This window comes from Phocoena sinus, chromosome 1 (assembly GCF_008692025.1).
Source record: "Phocoena sinus isolate mPhoSin1 chromosome 1, mPhoSin1.pri, whole genome shotgun sequence".
Classification (NCBI taxonomy): domain Eukaryota; kingdom Metazoa; phylum Chordata; class Mammalia; order Artiodactyla; family Phocoenidae; genus Phocoena; species Phocoena sinus.
Window position 1 is genome coordinate 75675612 of NC_045763.1, and position 12600 is coordinate 75688211.

A 12600-nucleotide genomic window follows, 5' to 3' on the forward strand; every position below is an offset into this window, starting at 1 on the left:
GAGGTACAGAAGCTCAAAATAGATTTGAAGTAAAAGGCCATATTAAATAAAGGCATCTACCTATTGAGCACTTCTGAATACAGCGGAGTCAATAAAAGATTTATTGGGCTTCCCTGGTTGCGCAGTGGTTAAGAATCCGCCTGCCAATGCAGGGGACACAGGTTCCAGCCCTGGCCCGGGAAGATCCCACATGCTGCGGAGAAACTAAGCCCATGCGCCACAACTACTGAGACTGAGCTCTAGAGCCCACAAGCCACAGCCACTGAGCCCACGTGCCACAACTACTGAAGCCCACGTGCCTAGAGCCCGTGCTCTGCAACAAGAGAAGCCACAATGAGAAGCCTGCACACAACAATGAAGACCCAACACGGCCAAAAATAAATAAATTCATTAATTAATTTAAAAAATTTAAAAAAAAGAGGTTTATTATGACAGTGGCTTAAACAACGTTTAGTATTTTCTACTTAAGATGGCAGAGATTAACTTTAAAACTATTCCCATTCAAAATAATGTAACAAAATAAGTGTGGCCCTTAAAGTACTGCAGATTCTGGAAAACTCAATTTTGGACAAAAAAACGTTATTACATATTTTTTATGGATAATATATGATGGTCCAATACTTTAACATGTTCGCTTTAAAAGAATGACTTTAAAATAAGTGACCCTTAAAAATCATTATAATAATTAATAGCATGACACCAAGGTTATATATTTTAATAAAGCTTTTACATTTCTGGAACAACTGAGTAATTCATACAATATACATGATATAGCAAACAAAAGGAAGAAGACTGACAGTCTTCTTACAAAATATTTAGGTACATTTCTATTGACTGTTTACTCAATATATATATATCTGTCACATATTCTTTTGGGATTCTTCTGAATTGTTATACAAAGCTTTAAAAATGAAAATTTCATATAAAAATAGTTATTTATCTGGTTTTTTAACAAGTAAATTTTCAAATTAAATAACAATGTGTTCCACTTATCAATGTATATTGCATAGAAATAGTTAAATAATATTTAGAAAAACATCAAGGAGTCAGTTTTTTTAATGGCTGCTACATCTTTAAGTTGATAACTCAAATTTTATTAATAATTTTAAATTACACATTCTGTAGGTATAAAAGTTTAAAAAAATACATTCCGATTTAATAAAAAAACTTCTAAATTTACATTTTCAAACACTGTTGTGATTGCTATAATGACTATCTTGAAGATATAATTAGCCAAAATAAGTTAATTTTTTAAAAATCAATAACATGTAGTATGCTGGCAAGATTTCTTTAGAAACAAATGAAGGTAATTATAAAGTCAAAGTTATATATGTATTACAAATAAATATGTTCTAAGTATAATTACTTTGTTTTAAAAAGCAGAAGATAAAAACACATAGATTAGGTGAAGAATTTTAAATTTAAGTCACCAGTGCAGAAATCTCGAAACTTAATCCCTTAAAAAATTAGAAGATTTCAATTTAAAGGATGACTTCTCACTGGGGATATTGTGACTTTCTGTGAATCAAAAAAGGAAAGTCTATTTTTTCTATATTTAGATGTTTCTAGTGTTTTGGTTCAAGTGTTTCTATGCAACTCCTCCTTTAACTTAAATGTTATTTCCCTGAAAAGGACATTTTTAAGCTAATGATTTTGGCCTCATGACATATATTTTAAAGATACACGTGATTCTGCAGCCAATCCCTCCCCTCATTCTAATACCTATATATATATGCACTTATAAATATATACATATTTTGGGGATTATAAAAATATTTAATTTTATATTTAAATAATTACTGAATGTTAATACAGAATACATTAATATTTGTATAATTTTACTTTTATTTATAAAAAGGTTTTCTTATAGCAGCATTTGCATTGCAAATGAAATGTGATTGAATGATTGCAGTGTGCATGGACTCATACTGCAAATCAGACTAAGCAGCCACAGCATTCTTCTAGAAGGAACATCTGTTTCAGAAAAGCAGTTCCTATAAAGTACAAAAATCTTGAGGGGCTAATAACTTATGTGAATCTTAGAAGTGCATTTTAAAGTTATATCCATAGAATTGGCAAGATTTAAACAAATATCCACAAGAAGTCCAGGTTATCTTTTTACCTCAAGAAAAATTTTCTAATGAAATAAGTAAAAATTATGTTAATGAATGATGTTTTTAATTGAATCACATGAACCTGTTAGAAAGTAACTGAAGCTTTCAAGAGTAAAAAATTTAAAACATCACTGTGAGGGATACAAGAAAGTGACGAAGATTGATGTGAAACTTAAGACATTATTAAAAAAAAACCTCTCAACCTCAAACACTCATATTAAGCTTGTTTTTGTTGAGTTCACGCTCCAGATTTCCAATCAAAGTATCGATACTTTCTTGTAGGTCTTTGAGATTGACTTTTCGGTCCCTAGACTCAATAGCCTGCATTGTCAAATATGTCTGAAATGTGCACTCTTTGGATGTGGGAGTTGGCTGTTCAATCATATCTGGTTCATACATTTTGCTACAGTTTTCCCCATTTTCTCTGTCTTCTGAAGGCACATCGTCATAATCCACATCATTTAAATTTTCTTTCATATTTAAAAAGTAGTTATCTCCACAGCTGCTCCAGTCTCCTGCATAACGATTACTTAGTGGACTGTCTAATCTGGTTTGCCTTGGCCTAAGTACTCTTGATGAATCAGTACCACTCAAATTTAACAGGTAAGGTCGTTCTTTCTTCCGCCTCAAATAATTTAGAGAAGACTTCTGCTCTGGGAACAAATTGTTTGCTGATTCTTTGATAGTTAAACGTTGCACTAGAAACAAACAATAAATTTGCTTTAGCGACAGTAATCCAACTGAATCCAATTTAAAAACACAGAGCTAAATATAAGCCATTTAATAATCAACTATAAACATGCATTAAAACAAACACATGCACACTACCAAAACAAAGCATTCCATAATTATTTTTTCTATCATCAGACATAATCAAGATTAGGGACAGAAGCCAGTAGAGTGTTCAGTGGTGCTAATTCATGCTATATCACAACATCCCCAAATAAATTTCCAATGTTGATTAACTTTCTGTGCAAGTTAATTATTATCTAGATGTAATTCAAACAGTAGCTAAGCTGGTAGCTTCTTCTAAATTAAAAGCTACAGCAAAAAGCAGGCAAGGCATGTTGGAGTACAAACGAAACAAAAGTTCCTTCATCTGCGAACATCTAAATGAGGCCAAGGCATCTAAAGTGCTCACTCTAAAAGTTCTAACCTTTGTGTTTTTTTGCAATTCTATTAGCAGCAGTGTCATAATTTACTTTAAGCAGCCCAAATTTCACTTTGATAAAATGAACGAAATCTAGACTTGTCCACTTGTTACCTGAGCTTGATTATACGGCATTAGCTACTAAGAGTCTTCATTTATTGCCTGAAAATAGTACAGATATTTTATTTTCCCATTCTGGTTAGGAATCTAACAATCTCAAATAACATTCCTCATATTAAGACTATTTCCCCTATTAGTATGCATTGCACTGGCCAAATATATTACCATGGAGACACATTATTTCACAACAAACCAAGGCTTTACAGCTTATTCTTTTGTGTGTATTGAACAAAACACTTGTCGAATGGACTTAATTTAAATGTTGAGGCACGGCTATTAAAAACTGTCCATAAGGGCTTCCCTGGTGGCGCAGTGGTTGAGAGTCCGCCTGCCGATGCAGGGGACACGGGTTCGTGCCCCGGTCCGGGAAGATCCCACATGCCGCGGAGCGGCTGGGCCCGTGAGCCATGGCCGCTGAGCCTGCGCGTCCGGAGCCTGTGCTCCGCAGCGGGAGGGGCCACAACAGTGAGAGGCCCGCGTACCGCAAAAAAAAAAAAAAAAACTGTCCATAATACCTTTCCCTTTCTGCTTGTTTATACTCCATTAATACTTCCCTTCACTAAGATAAAGGGGACATATAATCAGTGATAACGCACCAACTTTACACTCTCCAACATCTAATAAATACTTGTTTCCTACTGTAAAATAATTGAAGAATAATACAAACATGTATATGGTTCTAGTTTTCCAGACATACAGTGATTTTATAACATTTTCAGAGATTGCATAATTTTTTAACTTATTTTATTAAAATACTTGATAACTTTGTATAGGTATGTCTTTAACATTTTTGTTTATCTGCATTTTTATGATGGTTATTACAGATCATTATGACAGCTAAAAGCTCTCGATCTAAAGTTTTCTAGAAAATAAAGTTCTGATAATTACTTTACCTTGATATTTAATAACAATATTAATATAGAATGTCCTATGCCATTAACTGATGTAATTGCAGAATTGATATCTGAATTTTTCCACTGTTTAATTATTCATATTCCTTCTTCTGTTGAAACTGCTTCTCTCCTCTAAATCTCCTTGCTTTCCTCCCTTCATTTTCTGTGCTTTTCCTGTTCTTCTTAGTGCTTAAGTGTCATGCCTATTGTTTTTGCCAACCCATTACAGCACTCTGCTAACCTTGAGGTCAACTGGTTTGTGATCCAACCAAAGTAAAACATTTTTGATTCTGTGTTAAGCTTGTCTTATTTTGTCTGCATTTTCCGACATTCACCTGCAAAGCCCACATTCATTTTACTGTCAGGTGCTTAAAGTTGTTTAACCAAGTTCCTATCCAAACATTATTTTTGTATACTTTCTTGGAAAATATTTAAGAAACAATTATAATATTTTACACCTTTTAGACTAAAACTTCAATTTCTACAAAGTCCACTTTACTAGCTTTTTAAACTACTGATGGTGAAATGGTTTCCTATTAAATATGTAGATAAAATGGCTAATTTTAACCCCAAAAGAAAAGTTCTGGTTTTCTTAGCACTGTTGACTACTTACCTTCAACAGGATAAAATGAACATGCAGTCTATAAATTTGCTGAAAATTTTTCCAAACATAATGATAATTACTAAGAAACTTTATTTTCTTATCTTATTTTCTTCCAATAGATTTATATTTTTAGTCACCACTTTATTAGCTTTTTATCTATAGTATAATTACCTTATTTAATACAATATATTGGGTGTCTAGTTAGTGCCAAGTATTCTGTTAGGACCTGGAAATATAAGGGTAAGCAAAATATAGTCCCTGACCTCATGAAGCTTAGTCTAGTGAGAAAAATGAAACAAAAAGAATTAGGGAAAATTGATAGCTTTTCCAAAAGAAAAATAAAAAGAAAGCCCTATCCCGAATCTATTCATCATAAAATATGTGAAACACCAAACAGCTGGTCTAAGAGTTACACACTCTCTAAAGCTATTTCCCCATCTATAAAGTGAAAGGGTAGCCTATCATTAATTTCCAATACTCTTAAAACAGCAACCCTATTTTTAAAAAGCAACTACTTTGTAAAAACCCAGTACATAAGAGAGATGAAAAGAAGACTGTTTTGGTCAAAAGGGAAATATGTTTCCATTTTGCTCCCTCACCTGTTGCCAATCTGGCCTCAAGGCTGCTTCTAAAGAACTTAGGGCTTTGGCAGAAGACAATCTGAAAAGCAATTGGCAGGCTGACTTTTACCTTCCAGTACCAATATGCCAGGGTTCTAACTGATCACTTTGAATGAAGACAGATTTTTCAAGTAGAAAGCTCAAAGAAAATTACATTCTTGCCCAAAATTTAAAAATAACACAGAACAAAATAAAAAGTTAAGGAAGTAAAAAGGCAGGTGGGCAGGAAAGGGTGGAACCAATTCTTTTTACCTCTGGAGTAGGGGAAGTTCTGAAAAGAAAAATAAGTAGGATACAGATAGCAAGGGAGCTAAAACCTTCCACTGAATGCATAGAGATGAGCATTCACCAAGTTAATATGGTGTGGCCCAGTCTCTACATCACCATCAATTTTCTCAGGCTCAGTAAGTGCACTGTATCTACTTGATTTCTGCCTCTTGAATCCAAAAGCAAGTGATGTTAGAGGGCAAAACTAACTGCTGTTTCCTCTTATCTTTCTGCCCTGTTCTGTCGTTTGTTTGAGGTATTATAACTAAAGAAAATTAACAGGTTATAGACGATGGGGCAGTTATTTTTAAATCCAATCACACAAACCTTTGGAATAAGGAACTGTACATTAGGAGACAATTGCTTAAGGTTGTCATTGAAATACTGTACAGTGAATCTCAAGTCTGAACCTGCCCTTTTTCTATAACATACAAGTTAAGTTTTTGCTCCTAAACCCAAGACTAAGATGACTATTACAAAACAATGAAATGATATTAACCACTGGTACAGAATTAATGATAAAAAACTCAGGTACTGATAGTAAACTTAGTATCTCCAGGCAAACAAGTTTTCATTTGTGATTAGAATAAGATGGCTCCTTTCCCAATTCCTCATGTTTATTAAAATTAAAGCAGTTCTAGGAAAAGCTAAGAAACACACATTTAAAACTTGAACCTGAGTGATTTCTTATGTTGGGCACCAAGTGCAGAAATCAGACCAATTAACCAGAGCATCTTCATTCAGGACTTTTAAATAATAAGTAACACATACTAACTCAGGTAAAATATAAATTAGAAATGATTTTTTTAAGCCTGTGTTTAAAAGAAGGCAAAAATGTTAACTCTACAAATTTAAAAGTTGAAAATTTTTATTAGCTTAATTTTTAATTCATTTTTAAAAATTAATTAGATTTTTTAAAAGACTAAATCAAGCAATCCTTTGTACTTTGGTATATTCTTCTCATATACATTAATAAAAGAGTAACACCGCACATTTCCTGAGGGCTAACTTTATGCTAAACTCTCTGCTCATTTCCTTAGATGCTTTATCTCAATCTTCACAAAAACCCTGAGGTAGGCACTATTTATAGAGAAGCAAACTGAGGCCTAGGAAAACTAGTGTTTGCCTGAGTCCACACTGTTTGTGAGTGCCACAGTCGGATCCGAATCTAAGCCCGACTACAGGGCCCAAGCACTTCTACCACTGTGCACTACAGTAAGCATCTAAGTACTTTCACACTTGGTACTATGCAGGGGCGGGGAGGGAAGCAGGGGCTACTACCATGTAAGAAATTTTTGGAACCTAAATACAGGATCCTTTATAAAACATCTAACTAAATACATATTCCTTTTAGCTCTGAAACTACATAAGAGATGTATTAGAAAAATAACTGTCAGCCTTTTGTTATTGAGTAGAATGGGGATGGATAAGAAAGATGGAAAGATTGCAGGTAACTGTCAGCTCAAGGCTGGATAACTTGAAGAATGACCATGAATACAGTACAGACATCAGGAGGAAGAACTGATTTAAGGAGAAAAATGAATTCTGCTTTATATCAGTTGAAATAAAAACGAGAAGGGTAAAGAAATTAATATTTTACTGAGTACCTATTATGTGCTAAGAGCTGTACTGAGCACCTTACACACATAATTCTTTATTTAATCCTCCTATAAATTCTATAAACATATTACTAATCCACATGACAAAAGATGATACTGAGGCTCTATGATGTTAAAGAACTTGTCCAAGGTCAGACTGCTAATAAGTGACACAACCAGGATTCAAATCCAGAGCTGACCAAATCCAGAATGTATACATTGATCTATCTCTATGTCTACAATAATATCAGCAAAAGCAGAAAATTTTAATGGAGAAATCTAAAGGGCAGGTATCAATTCATAACTATTTTAAAAAGCAAAATCTAGAAAAGATTTTCTTCAATCATACATGGGCATATTTAATGATTAGCTAATTCAAACACCCTATCATTGAAAGAGAAAAATATTTCCATAGAATCATTTACCTGGCCAGAGTTGAAGTAAGTAATGAAGAACTTCAATATGTTTTTTAAAATCCAAAGCACTTGCAAGTTCTTCTGAATCAATAAAGACTCTGTTGTTATGGCTGGAAGTCTCTTGCCTCTGACTTAATAATACGGGTCCAAAGCACACAGCCAAATTCTGGCAAGTCATCTTATTCACGTCACGATAAGAAGCCACCAATTTCAAATGATCCAACAACATCATTAGGGTTGCCTAAATTGAATTAAATTAAATTTCACTTAACACAGTCACACAGGGGCAAATTCAAGGACACAATTTATAGCAGAAAATATAGATGGGCATACTATCACTTTTTAAAAGGTTGTTTCAAAGATTTGATTGTAAGTTGGATGTTTGGAACTTGAAATATATTTTCTTATAGAAATGTTACACAGGGCCCTTAGGTTTCAGTGACATAATCTGATTCATTAAATGGTTAAAATATACATTCTATAAAGTGCTCATGAATGCATTCCAAATTTCAGCTGGAGTCCCTGGGAAAATATACCATCAACTTTTTCCTCTCTTCCCTCCTCTAAAAAGATAACAGCAAAGGCAACAATGGAAAGGGGATTAGGGTGAGAATGTTTATTTTTAAGTTCAGATAAATCCTGTAGTCGTAAGTAGGGACCAACATCCTAAAATCTAGGGAGCCAACCATGGCTAGGTTCTATTGTGATCCAGTTAGGAAAAAGGTCAATGCGCTTCTTAGCTAATAAATATTTTAAGTAGACAAACCATGGAAAAGGGAAGAATAGTATAATTAGAAATGAAAAAAAAATTGATTGAAAAATATTTTTTTTAATCCTTGAAAAAACTAGTAAGGGGAGTTTGTTCAAGAAGTTAGGATGGTTATTTAGGTTTAAGCAGTTATGGAAAGGAATGATGTTTTTTGATATACTAGCATATGATCAATCATTTAACAAAGTGTGTAATTTCTTCTTCATAATTGTGTTGCAGAAATAAGTGCCAACTATAATCTGTAATTTTTAAAAATTATTAAAGAAAGAAAAAAAATCAAAATGACATTTCTGGAGTCAAAGTGACAACTGGATTTGATGATTAGAAGGTAATTAGTAACCTTAGCAAGAACAGGTCCACAGAGGTGGAGCAGGAAGCCAGATGACAATATTCTGAGTAGTAAATGAGTGGTGAAGAAGTGATAACCACCAGAATAAACGTTTGCTCAATGTTTGGTTGTGAAGGGAAGGAATGAGGGGAAAATTGGATCTAGGGTAGACTAGATTGATATTTTGAAATCAAAATGGATCTAGAGTAGACTAGACTGATATTTTGAAATCAAAACCAGTCACACATTGATTAACACAGTTAACACGCACACACACACACAAACACACACACACAAACACACACACACAACTGGTTAAATACATTAGGTTCAATCTCAATAGCAAGCCAAGAAACACAACCTAAAATAAGAAATCTTTTTTTTTTTGTCTACGAAATAAGATCAGCCAAAAAATGTACTTGTTGTGTCCCTTTTGAAAAGTAATATGAAAAATGTATTAAGAGCCTCAAAATGTTCACATTATTTAAATCAGCAATTCCACTCTGAAATTCTATTCCAAATAAGTAATTCTAACTGAAAAGAAATCTGTGGACAAATATATACAAATAGGTTCAAACCCTAAATATTACACAAAACAGAATGGTGATAAATCGTCAGATCTACTCAATGGAATATTATGCAGCCTTTTTAGAAAGAATATTAACAGCATGAACTTTAAGGCCAGAAAGACCTAAATTCATATGATAGACTACAACACTCAAAAAAGCTATATACTCTTGGGCAAGTGATTTACATTCCCTGACACTCAAATCTTCACTTATAAGTAAAATGACACGTATAACTTTACCTTATATTGGTGAAGGGATATTTCTACCCCACACCCCACCCTTCTGCTTCTGTCTACCTTTGTAGCTGCTCCCCTTCCCCACTCAAAGGAGAAGTAATTGCTAATCTAACCAGACAGAGTACAGGCCATTCAGATGACTACAATCAACTAGTGAATTAAGGTATTGGGCTTAAAACATTTCTACCCACTCACTCTTGGACTTTCTGTTCTCATATGATAAGAAATATAGGGACTTCCCCAGTGGTCCAGTGGCTGAGACTCCGTGCTCCCAATGCAAGGGTCACAGGTTCGATCCCTGGTCAAGGGACTAGATCCCACACGCCGCAACGAAGACCCCACACAGCCAAATAAATAAATAAATAAATTTTAAAAAGAAAGAAACATAGGCAAAGCCAGCCTCATCTGGATAAGCCTGGCCACATTTCTTTCCCTTATTTTCCCTTTTGTTCTAAGGAACAAGAGCTAAAGTTAGGCTAAAACTAGTTCTGCAGACTCAGGCATCCTATCTCTCCTGCAGGCATACCTGAAGATACTGGTCCCAAGATTCAGATTGTGGGGAGGGGGCAAATGGAAAGAGACAAGGAGGAAGGAAATGGTGGTGGTGAGGGTTGTTTAAGTCTTGAGGCTAAGCCATGTACACCAATCAGGTACCATATTTTTTAAATACTAAAAGGAACTACACCAAAATGTTAAGTATCGTTGCCCTTAGATATTGATAATTATAATTTCCATTCTTCTTTTCTATATCTTCCTAAATTTTCTATAATAAACATATATCATTTTAATAATAACAATACTCTTTTAAAACTTATAGGGAGTATTCATGCCTAGGCTAAAATCATATACAGAAAAGATAAAATTATTTTCTAGATTTATTCTGTTTAAGAAGCAGTTTCTAGATTTATGCTGTTTAAGTAGCCTTTGGCAAAGGCAGAGCTAAAACTCATGAGTGCTACGAATGTCAAATATCTAAATAATTATTTGTAGCTCTGGAGCTAAGTATACAATTCATTAGCTGGCTTCCAGAAAGAATGCATACCAATTGTGCTTACCTTCAATGCATACCAACTGTGCTTACCTTCAATGCATATCAACTGTGCTTACCTTCTCGACGTCAGGCAGACAATCCAGCAGGTCAACAGTGTACTTAGAATCACTTGGATCATTCTCACAACCATTTGATGACATTTTCAAAGGATATTTTGCCATTGCATCTAATACAGCCTCATAAAGCTGCTTTGTTATCAGAGGAGAAGGAAGTTCTCTTAAATAATCCTTAAGAACACCTTCAGAAAACAAACCAGAGACAGATGGCAATTAGTCTTTAGAGGGAAATAAAAAACTGTGGTGAATTTTTTTTCAAAGAATTGTTACAGCGAACTTTTAACACTGAAAACAATAAAAGCAACAATGTAAAAAGAAGTATTATAACAAAACAATAGCAATTTGTATCCTTAGAAATTGCTTCACTAATTGACTTGTTTTGAAACCATGCTAATAATGTACACACATAATAGCCAATTATCATACATATTAGGTTTGTTCATAAAGTAAATCCCTTATAAAAAGCTCCTCTAAGTGCATGTAAAAGAAAATAAGGCATACTAATATTAATTTTAAATTATTCCATTTATGTGAATTTTTAATTTCTAGGCTTTTCATAAGCCCATGCAAATAAGTGAGCTATATAAATATATTTCCTCTTTAATACAGAAGATATGGCTTAAACATACATACTGGATAGTCTGGATAATCTCTAATGCTATACTATGGAAGGAAAAAATCATTCCTAAAACCAAACAAATGAAACCAAAAGCCAAGAACAGAAAACATCAGACTTGTCACTATAGTAAGAATAGTAAGAATGAGGCTGAGTCAATTTCAAACACACCACAAGTAGTTATGAACTAAGAGATGATATACCTAGAGGAAACAGGAAAGAGTAATTAATGGTTGTTACATATAAGGAAGGTAGGTAAGATTCTAGCTAAAGGCTAGAATGTGATCACAAGGAAATATAGAAGATATTTCTGACACCAAAAACCTTAATAGAGACAATATTGATTTAGAAAATGCTCTCAGCTTAGCCAAGAATTTAGTTTGAGAGCTTAATTTGAATTTAAACATGATCATAAAGGAAGTTTCCCATCTAATAAATCTTTTAAATTTGATAGACCATGGTTCATTAGTTTCTTATGCATCCTTCCAGTATTTGCTTATGCAAATATAAATAATATATTACAATTTGTTTCCCTTTATTACATAAAAGATAGCATATATGTCCTGTTCTGTTTCCTGCCTTTTCATTTAACATCACATCCTTGCCATATTTTCAGTACACAGAGATTTTCTTCAAACATTTGTATAGCCACATCACAGTTTTCCGATGTATGGATGTCCCATAATTTGATCTAGTCAGTTACAGTAGACAGCTACTTAGGTTCTTTCTAATCTTTTGTTATTTCAAAACATGCTACAATGAATAACCTGCACATCATTACTTTGTATGTATGCAGGTATGTTGGTAGGACGAATTCCCAAAACAGGACCACTGGGTCAAAAATACATTTATCATTTTGAGGGAAAAGGATGTGTAAGGATATTTCCTAGGTCTGGGGCTTCAGCATCTAGGTGAATAACAGTGCTATTACTTGAAATAGGAGAAGAAGGAGGAAAACCATGTTTTAGGGTACAGGAAGGAGTTTCATTTTGAACGTATTAAGCTTAAGGTATCTACGGGACATTCAAGCCTACTGGATATAAAAATCTGAGGCTCAGGAAAGAGATGGCTGGAGACACAGATCTGAGAATGATCAACTTAAAGATGATAACTGGAAACTTGGGAATGACTGCGATAATCAGGGCAGCATACAGCATGATACGAGAAGGCCTAGTGATAAGAGAAGGCCATGA

The 12600-nt window shown here is 33.9% G+C and overlaps 1 protein-coding gene across 2 annotated transcripts in view; it reads right to left on the reverse strand.

Annotated features, from left to right (window-relative positions):
• Window positions 1-699: 699 nt before the first annotated feature.
• Window positions 700-12600, reverse strand: part of SYDE2 (synapse defective Rho GTPase homolog 2) — a 36525-nt gene continuing 24624 nt past the window's right edge. Inside the window, exons 5-8 of one of the 2 annotated variants that reach the window (XM_032609579.1) lie at window positions 10792-10973; window positions 7792-8023; window positions 3379-3426; window positions 2679-2812 (exon numbers count right to left, since the gene is read on the reverse strand). In XM_032609579.1, coding sequence (XP_032465470.1) covers window positions 3416-3426; window positions 7792-8023; window positions 10792-10973 — 425 coding nt within the window. In that variant the 3' untranslated portion in view covers window positions 2679-2812; window positions 3379-3415. Of the gene's footprint in view, window positions 2813-3378; window positions 3427-7791; window positions 8024-10791; window positions 10974-12600 lie in introns of both variants that reach the window. The other variant, XM_032609575.1, reaches the window with a different exon arrangement.